This window comes from Macaca nemestrina, chromosome 15 (genome assembly GCF_043159975.1).
Source record: "Macaca nemestrina isolate mMacNem1 chromosome 15, mMacNem.hap1, whole genome shotgun sequence".
Classification (NCBI taxonomy): Eukaryota; Metazoa; Chordata; class Mammalia; order Primates; family Cercopithecidae; genus Macaca; species Macaca nemestrina.
In genome coordinates this window covers 110962655-110979565 of record NC_092139.1, presented here as the reverse complement: position 1 = coordinate 110979565, position 16911 = coordinate 110962655, and the positions used below count along the sequence as shown (strand labels likewise).

Sequence of the window (16911 nt, the reverse complement as noted above, 5' to 3'; positions counted from 1 at the left end):
GCGGGTGGAATGTGGCGCGTTTCCAGACCCCTTGACCTTTGGTTGCAGTGGGTCTTGCAGAGCTGGTGGGGACAGTCTGGTGCAGGGCCATCTAGGACATGCATGTCTACTCATGCCAGGAAAAATAAGGACAGTGTGTCACTACCAGAAGGGGCAAGGCTGGGGGATCCCATCTGAAAAGATAAGGACTCAGGACTTCCGCTTGCCATCGGAAAATGAAGAGTCAGGAAGATCTGAGAGTGACTGCGGTTGAAGGAAGGAGGGACAGGGCTGGGCTGCCGGTGGCTGGCAGTGAGGGAAGGCAGAAGTGTATCCTCCCACTCGTCCCCTGAGTCACCCCACAGAGACTTACCGAGTACCTCCTGGGTTGAGGGGACCCTCGGGAAACAGGAAGGCTGGGGAGCTGGGAGAGGAGAGCTGGCTCAAGACAGGCGTTGGGGAAGGAATAGACCAGCCCTGGAGATGAGGAGATCCAGCTACCCCCAAAGGATGGACAGAGCCCCCAAGAAGCTGTGGGCCCTGGGGCAGGGTGTTAGGCCTGAGTGCTGGAGCCTCCTGTGCTGAAGGGTGAGGGCAGCGCTCAGTGCCCCCAGCATCGCTCCAGACCACCCTCCAATTGCCCCCACCCCAGCTCTGGGCAGTTCCCCCACACTTGGCCAGGAAGGGAGCGCCTAGAGAGCAGGGCGCGGAGGGGGAGAGGAACTGGAACTTCCAAAGTCCAGTCGGGGAACATATTGAAAGTGGAGGTTAGGGTGACTTAAAATAGCTTGAGGTGGACTTTTTTTAAGCCTGTAAAAATAAATGTATTTTTGTACAGTGTATGACTTCTTCCTTGCCAACTCGCTGGGAAGAACCGAGTGATTATTGACAGAAATAACAGTGCTTCCGCCTGTTTATTTGAAAATAAAGCCCTTCTGTGGCCACCACTCAGCCTGTTAATAGCCTCAGTGCGTTCCTGGCAGGCAAGTGGGCAGGTGGGTGGCGTCTGAGTCCTCGCCACATGACTCAGTGCCAGGAGTGACTGGCCGAGGAAGCCCAAGGTCCGCGCAGATCTGGGCATCTCCACAGCCCAGCGATGGCACAGCCTGCCAGCATTTGCCTTTGGAGGGCCAGAGGGGCAAGCAGAGCTTAATTCCTCGGGCAAGGCTGGGGCTGCTGGAATGGGGTCTGGAGGCCAGGAGCCACCCTGTCTGGGCCAGATCGAGGCCTGGTACAGGGCAGGCATGTGGCCCAAGATGGGGCTACTGGGATTGGGGCTCCCACTGCTGCCCCCTAACCATCCCTCGTAGCCCAAGGGACACTTAATTCCTTCTGCTCTGGTTCTGGCTCTGAGGGTAGCGTGGCGCTCAGGAGGGCTGTCCACAGCCCCAAGGCGACCCCCCAACCCCCGCACCACCACGTTTCCTTTTCTCTTCAAACAGTTGGGGCTCTCTCACCAGCCTGCCCCACTTGGCCCTTTGGCCAGACCTCCTCCACGGATGCCCAGCCCTGGGCCTGTGGCTGTACTCAGAGCCCTTAGGGCCCTGGCTCCCACTGGCCAAGGTCAGAGATCACCTCACTTGCTCACGGAACAGGTGCGTTTTCTGGACTCCTACTGTGTACGCAGGTTCCGGTGAGAAAGGATGAATAAGAGATGCTTCCTGCCTGTAGGGATCCTCTACTGAGTGCAGAAGACAGGTTTTCATTTTTTAAATCACTGAGATATTTGAGTATTACAGACTACTTGGTGTGGGATAGAGAAGTTCAGTATGGCAGGAGGTGGGGGAGGCCAGGGAGGGCTGAGGCAAAGAGGCGTTTATCAGGCAATGGTGGGGGCAGGGGAAGCATTTTCAGCACTGTGACTGTTGCCAGAGGCCTGTGGGTTTAAGGACCTGGGACTGGGAAGGATGCAAAGGAGGCGGGCCAGATGGCACAAGGCCCAGGGCTACCCTACAAGCTTGGCCAGGTCCCAGTCAGCACTGGGCAGGAGAGGCTTACGCCCAGGTTTTCATTTTGAACTGACCCTGGCCACAGTGGGGTCCCAGTAGGGTCTGGAAGAGCAGCCAGGCACAGCTGCTGTCACTCAGGCTCAAGATGGCAGTGCCAAGGCAGGACTGGCAGCAGACATAGAGAAGGCAGAGACCATACATGTCCATAGATGCCCACATTTCAGCACCAAGGGACTGGCTAGAACTGCCCACAGGACCACCTCAGGGAGCCTGGGAAACCAGACGGTGGCCTCCAGCCCCAGGGTTGGTGTCGTTGGTGTGTTCCCAGCCCTGGCTGGAGAGGCACAGGCAGGAGGATTCCCAGCAAACTGACGACCCTGGCCCCAGGGTTTGGCTCCTCGGTCAAGTGCACACCATGATCTTGGCAGGGTCTGGGGAGGATCTCAGAGGAGGGAGTTCAAAGGCTCCGTGTTTTCTGAAAGCCAAGATGTCAATGTCAAGCCAGAGGAGTGGCTGGAGAACAGAGGTCACAGCGGGCTTGGACAGCCCAGGGCTGCAAACCCTGGGCAGGCAGGGGTCACGTGGGCAGGTGGAGGCAGGGGTGGGGAAGTTGGGAGGTTTTGTCTAAATGTCGGGGACGAGGGGGGCCTGGAAGATGTGCCTAAGCCCTCGTCTCAAGGGCTCCCTGCTGGGTGCCTTGCCCATTTGGTGTTGGGAGGCGGTTATCTTGCTAATCGGTCCCTCCAAGAGGAAGGGGGTCCTGGGCCTCAAAAATAAGGATGCAGGACTGCAGCTTGCCATTGGCAAGTGAAAAGTTAGGAGGATGGGAAAGTGACTGTAGCTGAAGGAAGCAGGGAAGGGCTGAGCTGCCAGTGGTTGGCAGTGAGAGAAGGCAGACGTGTATCTTCCCTTCCTCAGCGGAAGCCTGCATTTCCCCCAGGTCACCAGCCCCTCTTCCCAGCATCTCCAGAACAATCCGAGAGAACCCCCCACCTACTGCCTGTTTCCTCTCCTCCCTGCGCAGTGCTCTGGGCCAGGCAGGCCACAGCCAGGGCTTTTACCCGAGTAGGAACAATGGTACCCTCGAGTGCCCGCCACCTGGCCAGCCCCACCCAGCAGCTGGCCCTCCCTGCTGGGCACTCCAGGATGATGCCAGCCCATGACCCCGTGCCCTCCCTCTGCTCCCACCCAAAAGCCCTCCCCTACGTGGTCCCCCATATGAGATGGGCAGAAGGAAGCCAGAACCAGTGTCCTGTGCATCCCTATAGCTCACCCCATCGCCCTGCCCCCATGCACACCCACTCGAGCTCCAACCCTAGGTGATGCACCGAAATAATCCACTCAGTGACCCGAGACCCCACCCTTCCCTCAGCCCGCAGGCCCGCTCCATTGTCTGGAATCACCGTGACCCATTCGTTCATTCAGTGAGCGTTCCTGGACACTCACGCTGGGCCCTGGGATGCGAGATAGGAACAGACACCCCCAAGTCTGTGTCCCAAGGCCCTCTCATGCCCCCAAAGGCAGGTCCCATGAAGAGGAAGCTACTGGCTCTGGAAAGAATGCGGGAAAGGCTTTCTAGAAGGGCCATTTTTCCCAGGGCTGGGGTCAGCAGGTGAGAGTGGGGGCTGCGGCTGTACTGGGTGCAGTCACTGGAGTCCAGGCTGCCACGGCAGGAACCAAGCAGGCTGGAGAGAGGAGGCAAGGCAGCCTGGCCGGGCTGGAAGGGAAGCACTGGGAGCCTCTGCAGAGGAAGGGCCCACATCCTAGCAGACTCGGGAGCCTCAGAATGCTGGCCAGCAGGCAGGGACTCAGCCAGATTTGTGTGTGGAAGGTGGTGCTGGCTGCCTGGTGGAGGGCGGTGGGGTGGGAACCCAGGGAGGAGTGGAAGGGAAGAGAGGCGCAGAAGCTGCACCCCAGGGGCCATGAGCCCAGCAGCCCCTTCACTATATCCTGAGGTAGTGTGAGGAGGGGGCTTCCCTCCATCCTGACCCCCAGGCAGCCAGCTACACCAGCCTGGGCCTCAGGCAAACATGCCTCCCTCTGCCTGTCTGGTTGCTATGACAGCCCCTTAGCAGACAGGCCCAGATGGGGCAGGGGATGGGACTGGGGGTTCTGGAGGGCCTGAGGCTCCACTGAGGAGGTAGGAGTGGTGAGAATGATCATGTGCTGCCCCTGTCTGCTTAGCAGCCTTAGCTCATTTCAGTTTGCTAAGGATGCTGGGAGAGGGGATGCGAGGAGAGGCACCATTTAGCAGCCTGGTCTGCAGATGGGACCCTAAGGCTCAGAGAGGTGCCTTTTCTGCCCAACATCGCACAGCCAGCTGAGGCAGAGCCAAGATGGGCCTCTGTTCTTCTACCTGGGGCTTGTATCTAGAAATTCCCCATCCGCCTCTAATCCCAGGGTTGGAGGGGAAGGAATGATCCAGATTCCTAAACCTCTGCCCTGGAGCAGCACCGCCGGGCTTCATATCTCTTTCTGTGGTGGCTGCAGCGCCAGCATGATGTGCTGTAGCAGGCCCGTCTTTGGGTTCGCACGGCGCTGGTTGAGACACGGCTCCTGGTGCAGTGCTCTGGCCTCCTCTGTGAAATGGGAGCCCTGCTGTCTGCGTTGTTTTGAAGGTCACGTGAGATGATACCAGAAAGTACATGCTATGTCCCTCCCCGAGGCTCCCAGAGAGCCACGTGGGCATCTCAACCCTGCACGCCTCTAATATTCTTCACCAGAGATTTGACCTCTAATATCCTGGTTTTGTCATCATTGGGGGACATTCCCTGGGAACACTGCTTTAGGACTCTGGGCAGGTCTCAAGTCCAGCCTGTTTGGTTTGAGGAAAGAAAAGTGAGAACGACATGGGCCGGCCTGAGGTCGGAATAGCAGTGCCAGGAACAAGTTGCCGCTACGGGGCTCAGTGCCATCTGTAAAGTGGGGGCAGGCTTACCTTCCGCACAAGGCGGTGCCAGTGACACTGGACGGGCCCTCAGGCACCTGACCCAGCAACTACGCCCAGGATAGGCTCTGCAGGTGCTGGAATCTGCATCTGGCAGGTCTGCTGAGACGTGACCGGTGACCAACAGGCGCTGCTCTTCCCATTGTCCTCTCTGGAAGGGCCTCTTCCACTGCCTCCTTTTTGCTTCTCCAAGTCAGGGTGAGACCGCCGTCCTGAAAGCCAGCACTGATTATTATTATTTTTTTTTTTTTTTGAGATGGAGTTTCACTCTTGTTGCCCAGGCTGGAGTGCGATGGCACGATCTTGGCCCACCGCAACCTCCGCCTCCTGGGTTCAAGCGATTCTCCTGCCTCAGCTTCCAGGTAGCTGGGATTACAGGCATGCGCCACCACACACGGCTAGTTTTGTATTTTTAGTAGAGACAGGGTTTCTCCATGTTGGCCAGGCTGCTCTCGAACTCCCAACCTCAGGTGATCCGCCTGCCTCGGCCTCCTAAAGTGCTGGGATTACAGGCATGAGCCACCATGCCTGGCCAGCACTGATTATTTTTTTAAGCCACCCTGTAGTGTAGAAATAAAACCTCTTATTTTTCTTACTCATTGCTGGAGAGAGTCTGGAGGGGGTGGCCAGCATGGGGAACTGGAGGTCGGGACCCAAGAGGAAGGGGAGTAGCTAAGACTGTGTCCCTTGGAGAAGAAGCCCCTTGGGGACAGGGACCTCTGATGAAACAGAATGCCAGGCTCGCCCAGGGCCTAAGGGCAAAGCCCAGATGGGCCCAGCAAGGAAGCAGGAGCATGGGGGCTGACAGGAGTCAGGGCTGCGCTCAGGGTGAGGAAGACATCTGTGAGGCATCGGCGGCAGGCCATGCTGGGAGGGAGAAAGCTCCCCGTCCCTGGAGGTATGCAAGCAGAGACTGACTGGCAGAGTTGCTCAGGATGGTGTCATTTATTACTCGGGATTGGGCCAGGCAACCTTCGGAGCATACTACACCTCATTCACTGCTAAGTGAAGAAGCAGCTCAAACAAACAGGCGAGGAGTCAGGCTGGGAAAATGGGGAGCGTCAGGCCCACTGCATAGCGCAGCTGCCCACTTACCTCCTGAAGAACTCTTGAACCAGGTGCTTTCCCTCTCTAAGCCTCAGTGTACTCCTCCAACAGAGGCAAAAATGCCTACTTTTTGAAAAACGTTTCTTGAGCGCTGATCAAGCACCGGCACTGTGGAAATGTTTTCTAGTCCTCGTGATGTCCTTCAAAGTGGGTGCACTTCCTGTCTTCGCTCTGCAGACAGGAGGCCAAGGCTCAGGGGTCTAGGAGCTTGCTGAGGTCACCAGAAGTGGTGCCTGCCTGCTCCAGCCTCCCTGCTGGCCAGGTGGCCTCCCTGGACCTGCAGATGAGAGGACATGGGAGAGTCGCCGTCCCTGCTTTCTTGCTGGGCACAGCAGCCGTCACTTCCTCTCTACTCAATATCGCACATCCCAGGCTTGCCAAGTCTCAGGGGAAGTGGTGAAGCTTGGGGAGCTGACCCTTTGCAGTACAACCCAGCCCCTGCCCTGACCCCTGGGAGACAGGGCCTCCACCCTCTGCCCAGCTGGGGAGCCAGCAGCCAGCCTGGGGAGTGGGCACCAGGCAAGTCAGAGCAGTGTCATCCCCGCCACTAGTCTGTCGTCCCCCCGCTGCTCACACAAGCTGATTCTCCTGGCTCTCACTCCTCCATCCGCCTTGGCTCCCACAGACATCAACGAGTGCCTGGTCAACAACGGAGGCTGCGACCACTTCTGCCGCAACACCGTGGGCAGCTTCGAGTGCGGCTGCCGGAAGGGCTACAAGCTGCTCACCGATGAGCGCACCTGCCAGGGTGAGCCCCTGCCATGCCCCAGGTGGCCCTCGGGCCCAGCGGGGTCGTACCTCTTCCAACCTCCTGGGCTGACACGGGCTCCTAGGAGGGGAGGGGAACGCAGATGGGGTTGGGCCCGAGGAAACAGGGTCCTTTATGACTCTAGGGGACATCCAGTCCAATCTGTTCCTTTTATTGAAGGGAAACTGAGGCCCGGGAGGGCTTCAGCACATGTCCCAGGTGGCAGAGGGAGCCGGTGGCCAAACTCATCGGCTCACCCAGCCCCTCCCTCCCCATGTGGCCCACGGGCCTCCCAGCGTCGAACTCCTCTGGCTTCGGAGGTGGGATGCTGCCATCTGTTGGAAAGCATTGCACATTGCAGGCAGGCACTCTCGAACAATCCTCACCTGCTGGAAACAAGGATAAAGAGAAGGAGGGGTCTGGACAGAAGCCAAGAATCCCAGCCCAGGACGAGTCTAGTGGGATCCAGGATGCAGCGGGAGCCCAGAGGCTGGCAGTGCAGAGCGGGGTCGGGGAAGGCTACAGGGGAGGGTCCGTTGGTGAAATGCTTGAGGGGTGAGTAGGGATTTTCCAGGAGGAGCCAGGGAGGTAAACCCACACAGGAGATGGCACTGCCGGCCTGAGGAGGTTTAGGGGACCACAAGGAACTTGGTGGGGCTGGATGAGGCCATGAGGAAGGAGACAGGTGCCCTGTGGGCCTCACACTGGGAGAAAGTGCAGGGGGTGGGGCACCCCATGTGGCAGGGCAGGGGCCCTCTTTCCCTGACGATGATCCAGCTGTGGTCTGGTTGTTTTGTGCCTGTGGGGTACCAGCAGTTGCAGGCAGCATGTGGCCTTGTCTGGGTACTGAGCTGTGCTTCTGCCTGTCAGTGCAGCTCGGGGGCTGGCACAGGGCAGGGTGAGGCCCTGAGGAGTGAGGGCTGTGCTCCCGCAAGGTCCCTGAAGAATGTAAAAGCAGGAGGCTGGCGGGAGTGGCGCCAGGGCCGGCCGTCCTCAGAATCAAGTGTGCCCCGTGCCAGCCACTCCCTTCCCCAGGCTCAGCCTCTTCATCCCTGGACGGGCATCCTGGCCCTGTCCTCCTCAGGGCCTGAGGTCTGATCAGGAGCACAGCGTCTGTCCAAGCTCTATCAGGGTTCCTCTGACTTTGACTTTGTTTCTCTATTGGCCTTGCCAAGTTCTGCAGAGGGCTGAAGAGAGCCCTTGACCTTGCCTCCCAGCTGCGCCCTGAAAGAGGCAGGCGGCTGTCGAGGAGGAGGTGAGATCGCTTGTGAGGCCCTGTCCTCACCCGCCCCACCCCCACCTGTATCTTTTTCCACGCCCTTCCAGGCTCATCTCTCTGAGGCCTTGGGGCTCTGGGCTCCACAGGTCTAGCAGGGAAGGGTCCATGCTCCTTTGCTTGGCACTCAGGGGACCCCAGACACTCCCGCAGTCCCCCTCGGGCTCCACACAAGTGGACCTGCCAGGATGGCTCCTAGGAGGCTCCTAGGAGGGGAGGGGAGTTCAGATGGCGCTAGGCCCAAGGGAACAGGTGCGTCTCCTGGGCACCACATGCCCCTACCTCCTAGCAGCTGCCTGAAGCACCCTTCCTCCACACTCATTCCCTCATTCCAGGCTGGTCCTATCCTTCAGATTTTATCCCAGGTGCCACAAGCACCAGGAGGTCCCAGATCCTCCCTGGGAGGGAGCACACTCACCTTTGAGCACCCATGCACAATTTCTTCCTTGTGTTAGTGTTTTTATAAATATGCATATATGACAAATATTTGTGAAATTACATGAGCTAATGTTTTCAAAGAATGAACTCTTAACTGTTATGCCCTAGGAGGGGCAGGTTGGTGTCTGTTTTGCCTTCAGGGGTCCACATCAACTGTCCCATAACAGCCATTTTCTTCAGAATTTATGGCCAGGACAGACTTGTCTCCAGTGAACATGGTGGTTCGTTTTTTCCTTTCCAGGAACAAACACCCCATGATTCCCTCTTTCCCTTTTTACCTTGGCTGCCAGGAAGCTTATCATCACCTTTCATATTCTATCAGAGCTGCCTTCTTAACCTTTATGGGTGGTGTATTTCCTCTTCTCTTTTTACTTGTATGGTTTTCCTTATTTTCTCAAGAAACATCGTGGGGTGATGGGGAAAGATGCTTTGGTCAGCATCCAAGAGGCCTAGGTTTATGTCCCAAGTCAGCTGCCTCTGCAAGGCCCTGGGGCCAGCCACAGTCTGTTTCCTGCAGGCGTGGGTTCAATGCCTCTCCACCACTCCTAATCAGAGTTGACTATGAGATCGTAAAATGGCAGAGATTCATAATAATCCCCTCCATTCACAATGTTTCTGCCCTGCTCATCTCCAGAAAAGAAGTGAGGTGGTTCCCAACCCAGAAACAGAAGGCTAATGGAAACACAATGGAAAGTCGAGCAGCAAGAAGGAGTCTCCCATTTGCGTCTCGGCCCAGGGATTGTGTGTCCACAGATGTGCCTTGAGTGACTGAGAGTGACAGGCCGTGCCTACCTACCACTCCCTCAAACTCCTCCCCCAACTTTGTCTCCCTGTGGCCATGCAGACATTGACGAGTGCTCCTTCGAGCGGACCTGTGACCACATCTGCATCAACTCCCCGGGCAGCTTCCAGTGCCTGTGTCACCGCGGCTACATCCTCTATGGGACAACTCACTGCGGAGGTCTGCAGCCTGCCCGCCAGGGCCACCTCCCCCCCGAGGCACGCGCCTGGCCGCACGGCCACCTACACTGCACCCCGCATCCCAACCCTGCCCTCAACCCTGGGGGGCCCGAGGCCTCAGTAAGGACAGGGACTGCTGGGCAGAGGGGCTCAGCCAAGGGCAAGTGGGGCAGGGCTGGGGAGACAAGGGGTAGCAGGAAATGGTTAGAGGTGGGTAGCAGGTCTCTGCCAGTGCCAGGGCTTGACCAGACGGGCATGGGACTGGAAACCACATTTACTAGAGAACCCGGGCCAGGAGCGGAGGCAGCCAAGACATGGAAATTCCAGACAGCTCGTTCCAGGGAGGCTCACAGCAGAGAGGGGCAGGGTAGAGGCGCAGTTCGGGATCCCCAAGGGGGAGTGTTTGGCTAGGGGGTGGGGAGGCACTCCAGAGGCTTCCGCGTGAGAAAGCAGTGGACAGAAGGACCAAGAGGCAGCCACAGGGCTGGGCCCACAGGAGGAGGGAGCTCAGAGGAAGATGCAGATAGGGGGCGCTACCCCGCCGTGCAGGCTTCGGGAGCCCACAGGGGAGTTGGGGGTATATTCCCAGTCAGAGGAGAAGCCTGTGGAGGGTTTAAGCAGGGGTGCAATATGGTCAGGTTCATGGAACTGGATGCCCCAGTGGCCGCATGGAAAGGAGAGTGGAATCCAGGGTACCACTGGGAAGGCAGCTCCAGGCATGGGAGCGCACACTGCTGGAGCCAGGGCAGGGTGGGCAGGGACGGAACAAAGAGGAAGGTTCTAGATGTATTTAGGAGCCAGAGCCAGGCTGCTGGGACTTGGTGTTATATGGGCGTGGTGGGTGAAGATTGGGAAGCCAAGGACGGTCCCCTGTCTCTTCCTTTTCTGTGGCCTGGGGGCAGCCACACTCACGATGCCAGGCCACTCGAAGATCAGAGAGGGTCAGGCAAGAATGTGATCAGGACACAGCTGGTGCTTGGGCTTCTGGAGGTGGGCTACAGATTCTTCTGGAAAGACTCTCGAAAACCTGGGCACCCCTTCCCTGGGCCTGCCCAGTGCAGGCAGCTCAAGAACTAGCAGAACATGGAGCCCAGCCCCTTCCCCCAGCTCCAGCAGGTGCTTTTGGTCAGAGGAGGTGACCTCGTTCACCCTGGTGTCTGTTGTACCGCAGGGGACCTGGGGCTAGAAAAGGGCTTGTCCAGAGTCCCATGATAAAATCAGTTTCACAGTCCCTGGAGCAGTGCGTATTCCCTGCGCCACAAAACCTGGTTGGGTTGGAACTTTAATCGCGTGCCACCTCCTCTGCCCCCCAGCCTGGGGTGCAGCTGCCTGAGTTCAGAAAACGACTGAGGTTCCTAGGGGAAGGGACTTTGGGGTCTGTGAGGAGCCTTCTAAACCCCCGCGTGTGTGTGCGTGTGGCGTGTGCACTGCTCCTCTGCATTCCGTGATGCTGTCTGACTCCGGGGGTCAGGAGATTCTCGGCCCTCTTGCCCCGGGTAGTCCCCTCCCCTGCCAGCCGCCAGCCGCCAGCCTCCCCTCTGCCCTTACGCCTGCTGTGCTTCCAGATGTGGACGAGTGCAGCATGAACAATGGGAGCTGTGACCAGGGCTGTGTCAACACCAAGGGCAGCTACGAGTGTGTCTGTCCCCCGGGGAGGCGGCTCCACTGGAACCGGAAGGACTGCGTGGGTAGGTGGCCACCCTGTGCTGGCTCCTCCCCTGTACCCGGGCTTGGATGGGAGGGGCAGTGGCTTTTCTGAGGTGGGGCTGAGCAGGGCAGCCCCTCCCTTTCCTCCAGGCCTTGCCTTCCCGGGCAGAGGTTACTCTGCTGCTGGGGTATGGCCGATGGGAATGAGGACTTGCAGAGAAGGAGGGGGTCCCAGGCAGAGCATGCCAGTGTCAGCCAGAGGCACAGCAACAGGGACCTGCGGTGGGGAGGAGGGCACAGAGGAGATCTGGGGGTCTGTGTGCAGCCCCAGCCGCGGGGCACAGGGCCCTGCTGACGTCTCCGTAGAGCTAGAAGCTTAGAGGGAGTGGGTGTGGAGGCCTCTCCTCTGGCAGCTTCCCCTTGTCCTGCTGGGGAAGCTGAGGGGGAGGAAGAGGGTCACTCGGGGTGCAGCAGCCTCAGTGGGGCACAGTTGCAGGGGATGTGGCAGTGCCTCCCGGAAAGCCCATGGTCCCTGCACCCTCTGCGGACGTGCTCGCAGCACTGGGTGCCCCTAGGCTGAGTTCTGGAGGGGCCCCTGCGTTCCCCGGTTCCCTGTACACAGGGCCCTGTCTGGGTGCTGGGGCTGTGGGCCTGCCCTCCTGGAACCTCGCACCGGGTCCTTGCCTGGCCACGCTCTAACATCCCCAGGGCAGCCTAAGTGAGCCTTGTAAATTTGAGTTACAACATCCCTCTGAGCTCTGAACTGCCCCTCCTCCCCCCACCTCCCCGCCACCGCACCGCACCGCACCCTCCACCCCTTCCACTACCACTACCCACCCCTCCTTTGACTCTGAATCAAAGCTACAGTGCTTGGAATGGCCTGAAGGCCAGCTGATGGGATTGCCCTCTGCTGTCTCCCTCGCTTGCTTCAGGCCAGCCTCACTGACTTCACAGGGCCTCCACCAGCCCTTGGCCCGAGGCTGTGCACTTCTCTTGGCCTGGAGGGCTGTCTCCCAGCACTCCTCACTCCTCCCTTGCTGTGACGGTCTGTGGGTGAGGCCTGCCCCGTCACCCACCCAGAGCCGCAGCCTCGGCCACTTCCGCACCCATCTGGGCCCCCTTTGCTTCCAGCTATCTTTCGTTCCCATCACACTCCCAGCCACCAGAAGTAATGTGCACTTTACAGGTTCGTGTTGGTTTATGTCCGTCTGTCTGTCCGTCTCTCTGTCCTCACTAGAATGGAAGCTTGACACAGTTCAACAGGTCTTCTTGGCCTGTCCCATTCACTGCTGGAGCCCCAGCTCCTGGAACAGACCCTGACAATCATAGGCACGAGTCAGTGTTTGTCGGAGGAATGAACGCGTTGGCGAATACAGACCATCATTTAATATCTGAAATCAGAAGGTTGAGTTTCTCACGTACTTACGGAAGGAACTGCTGTGCTGTTCAGACAAAGTCTCACTGAACAAAGTCAAGTGCTGCTCTTCTGTTGAGTTTCGGGAAAGAGCTTGTTTGGGGTTGTGCTGGTTGGTGGCAGAGGCAGCATTAGGGGATATCCGTCTTAGGAGCATAGGAAGGATATGGTACCTTCAGATTCTTTGCAGGAAAGTGTTGTTCATTGAGGATATTACGGGGTCATTGCTCTGTGGTGAGCGGGTTTACGCAAACCTGCCTCCGAGGGCCAAGGAAACTGAGTGGCGGGAGAAAGAGGCTGACACATTTAGTTTCTCAGAAGGAAACGTTTGGCCGGGCGCGGTCACTCACGCCTGTAATCCCAGCACTTGGAGAGGCTGAGGTGGGTACATCACCAGATCACCTAATTTTTGTATTTTTAGTAGAGAGGAGGTTTCACCATATTGGCCAGGCTGGTCTCGAAGTCCTGACCTTGTGATCCACCCGCCTTGGCCTCCCAAAGTGCTGGGATTGCAGGCGGGAGCCACCGCGCCGGCCGCTTCTACTGCTCTTTACCGTCTGCTGCTTTTGAACATTTTCTTCCATCCAAGATCCTAACAGTTCGGTGAACTCATTGTGATACAGATCTGATCACCCAGGACAATAGCTATCCAATGATATCCTGAATTCTTTTTTTTTTTTTTTTTTTTTTTTTTTTTTTTTGAGACGGAGTCTCGCTCTGTCACCCGGGCTGGAGTGCAGTGGCCAGATCTCAGCTCACTGCAAGCTCCGCCTCCCGGGTTTACGCCATTCTCCTGCCTCAGCCTCCCGAGTAGCTGGGACTACAGGCGCCCGCCAACTCACCCGGCTAGTTTTTTTGTATTTTTTAGTAGAGACGGGGTTTCACCGTGTTACCAGGATGGTCTCGATCTCCTGACCTCATGATCCACCCGTCTCAGCCTCCCAAAGTGCTGGGATTACAGGCTTGAGCCACCGCGCCCGGCCAATATCCTGAATTCTTAAACAAATGTTGGTCTGTCTCCTGGAGTTTAGGAAAATTTCCTTCAGCACTCAGCATAGCTCTAGACCTGGCTTTACATCCAGCATTAGAGATCTGATTTCTGGCTCAGCAACTTTAATGGAATATTGTGCAATAGGATTTTTCCTTTCCTGGGATAAACCCTAAGGGAGGAGTTGCTTGTGTAGGAGGTGAGGGGCAGGAGCAGAGAGGGTAGGATGCGATGAGTGGCTGGTGAAGATGGAGCTGGGCGGAGAGAGCGGCAAGTGGATTTCAGAAGGTTTGGGTGGGAGGAAACTGAGGCCAAGGTATACCAGTGGCAGAAGCTATTAAATGATGGCATTTTGTCTCCTAACATTTTAGAGCTCCTCTTAAATATATTAATGTGTTAGTTTTGATGTGTCAGAAGTTCCCACAATGACCGATGTTATTCTAAGTTGGTGGTGGTTGTCGCTGTTTGGGTTTTGTGGTGAGTAGGGGGCAGTTTGCCATTTACCAAGAGAAGCACAAGCTAGGATAATAGTCTAAATTCATAAGGCTGCAGGAGCTCAGCCAGGGAAGTTGCAGCCTTGGCATAACCAGCCCGTGATCATCACTTTCATCAGTCAAAAGTGTGTGTTTAGAATGACGTTCCCGGTTCCCCCAAACATGCACAGGCTGGAAAGGGCCGTGCAGTCAGTGATCTGACAGCTGTGACCCCAGAATATGGAGAAGACAAAGGGGCCTCCTTTCACGTGTTGGCAGAACAGGAGTGCCCTGAGGAAGACTTGAGAAGAGACCCAAGGAAAACTCTGCCTAGTCGCCTATGGGAATTGGCCCCTAGTATCATAGACCTCTGACCATTGATCCTGGGGGCCAGCTTGGATTGAGTTGGAAGCATGCAGAGTCTATGTTGCCGTCTGCTCCCCAAGGAGCACCCCGTTGTCTATCCAGCAGACACGAGACAAGTCAGAGCACAACAAAACTCATGAGATAAACCTTTATCTAATAGTCAAGCAAAAGCAAAGTGCCCAGCAGCAGAACACGCAGGTAAATGTGCGTCTCCGAACACAAGGTCTTGCTCCACAGCCAGAGAACCACTTACTAACAAAGCAGTCAGCGCAAGAGAGCAGCAAAGCAAGTGAGAACTCAGGGTGCTGCCGCACTCTGCCCTCCCAGAAAGCAGTCAGCAGGACAGACCAAATGTGGGCCCCGGGGGCTTGACCAAGGACACCTGTGGCCCACGGCTCCCAAAGGACACTGGGAAGCAAGGGTTTCTAAAACAATCTTGGAGGAACCTCTGGAATTACCAAAGGATGAGATCAGCCACCGCTCAGTATCTGAAACCAGAAAGCCAAGCTGTCACTTAAGAAAGGGGGAACTGTGTTGGTCAGGCAGGCTCAGGGAGCAAGGCAAACTGTCGGTCTTCCCTGGGGATTTGGAGCAAGCTTATTCCAGGCAGGTTGGGATCAGGGTGATGGGAGTGTAAAAGCATGGCCTGTGTGGGTTACAGAAGGGAGGTGACTTGCCTGAGCCTGGAAGCCTGGTTACCCTGGAGTGACCCCACACTGATGACTGAGCAGAGTGTGAGGCTGTCACTCAGGAGCTGGCTTTCAGAGGCGCGCCACGTAAGCCGGCTGTTACCGACTCATTAGCTGTCTGTAAAATCAGTTCTGGTATTTACCATGGCTGTAGAACCATCAGTCTTTTCCTCGGAGTCCGGGGGACTTTCTCATCCTCTAAAGATAAGTCAGCATGTGAAAAATTTTGGAGGCTGTTTCCGACGTCTCCAGACACCTGTATCAGGGGCTGCCCCAAAGAGGTGCTTCTGAGCAGTCCCTCCCATGGCCCTCCCAGGAAGCCCGTGTTCATTTACCGCCAGGGGGAACAGACGCCTGCCCTGGAGAACTCAGCCCTGCCCTCAGGGAGTTCCTGGTCTGGGGATGGGGACAGGAACCTTCTCACAGCCAGGACTGGAGCCTGAGCGGGAGGAGGGACTAAGCCAGCTGTCTGGGCCCAGCATCCCCACACGACCAAGGGACCTGTGATCTCCAGGCATCTTCCCACCAAGCCAGCCCAGCCATGGAAGAGGGCAGTGGGGAGAGTCCCCATTAGGCCATGGCCAGGACCCTCCCGGCTCCGGGAAGCCTCCGCCCCAGCCTCTCTCAGCCTCTCTACCATCTCCCTTCACAGACACAGGCCAGTGTCTTTCTCGCACCAAGACCTCCCCCCGGGCCCAGCTGTCCTGCGGCAAGGTGGGCGGCGTGGAAAGCTGCTTCCTTTCCTGCCCGGCCCACACGCTCTTTGTGCCAGGTAACCCGGCTGTCCCTGAGATGGGGTGCTGTGGCAGGGGGTTCTTCTTCCCTGGGGTCCCACCATTGCTCCCAGCTGTCCTCCAGGAAAGAGCCCGACCTAGGAGTGAGGGTCTCTGATAACTGAGTGACGCTAAGGCAGCTGTCTGGTTTTCTGTGGGCCTCACTGTCCTCAGTAAACCCAGTGGGCTCCTTCCTCCAGGCCACTTGCCTGTGGTTGTGTAGCGGAAACTGGCGGAAGAATCTGTCCTGATCTTCGTCTCACTCCACAATCCCTCGGAGGCCCCAAGAACCTGAGGGCCGTGGGAGGGAGGCGCACCCTGGCCCACCTCACCCACTGGCTTCTCTGCAGACTCGGAAAATAGCTACGTCCTGAGCTGCGGAGTTCCAGGGCCGCAGGGCAAGGCACTGCAGAAACGCAATGGCACCAGCTCTGGCCTCGGGCCCAGCTGCTCAGGTAACCCCTCGGCCTGTCCATGCTGCATGCCACTGGGTGACCTTGACTTTGCATCCAGCGTCATGCTGGCAGGGGAGGAAGGGGCACCGCCCAGGGAAGACCTTCCTGCTCTCGGTGGCCTGGGGCACTGGCGATGAGCCAGGCCCAGGACCTAGAAGCCAGCATGCTGCAGGCTGAGTTCCAGCCCAGAGTCAGGGGACCATGGGAGGGCCCTTCCGGCTCTGAGGTCACAGCCAGAGTGGTTCAGGGACCCTAACGTGCTGTGAGTGCACAGATCTCAGACTGTCTGGGTGGAGTAAGCCACATCTGCCGTGGCTAGTAGATTCTGCCGAGTCAGAGCTGGCCTGGCCGTGCAGAACGTGCCGAGAAGCGCCAAGGTGCAGCACAGTCCCAGCCATTCGGGAGCAACCCTCCGGGCTTGGTCAGCATGGCACAGCCAGCCGTAGCTCCTGCCAGCTAAGGAGCTGGGGATTGTGTCTTCAGCAGCTTTTCTTACTCAGGATGCTGAATTTGATAGATAGGTGCATTTCTGTATGTTTCTTTATTTTTATTATTTTCTTTTAACGGAGTCTCACTCTGTCACCCAGGCTGGAGTGCAGTGATGTGATCTTGGCTCACTGCAACCTCCGCATCCCAAGTTCAAGCAATTCTCCTGCCTCAGCCTCCCGAATAACTGGGATTACAGGTGCCCATCACCACACC

The 16911-nt window shown here is 57.5% G+C and overlaps 1 protein-coding gene across 5 annotated transcripts in view; it reads left to right on the top strand.

Annotated features, from left to right (window-relative positions):
• The window catches only part of LOC105464322 (signal peptide, CUB domain and EGF like domain containing 1), a 148291-nt gene that overhangs the window by 106072 nt on the left and 25308 nt on the right, over positions 1-16911 (top strand). For all 5 annotated transcript variants that reach the window (XM_071080698.1, XM_011712110.2, XM_011712109.2 and 2 more), the window contains 5 exons: positions 6608-6730; positions 9289-9405; positions 10970-11092; positions 15634-15753; positions 16105-16209. In XM_071080698.1, the coding sequence (XP_070936799.1) occupies positions 6608-6730; positions 9289-9405; positions 10970-11092; positions 15634-15753; positions 16105-16209 (588 nt within the window). The remainder of the gene's footprint in view (positions 1-6607; positions 6731-9288; positions 9406-10969; positions 11093-15633; positions 15754-16104; positions 16210-16911) is intronic.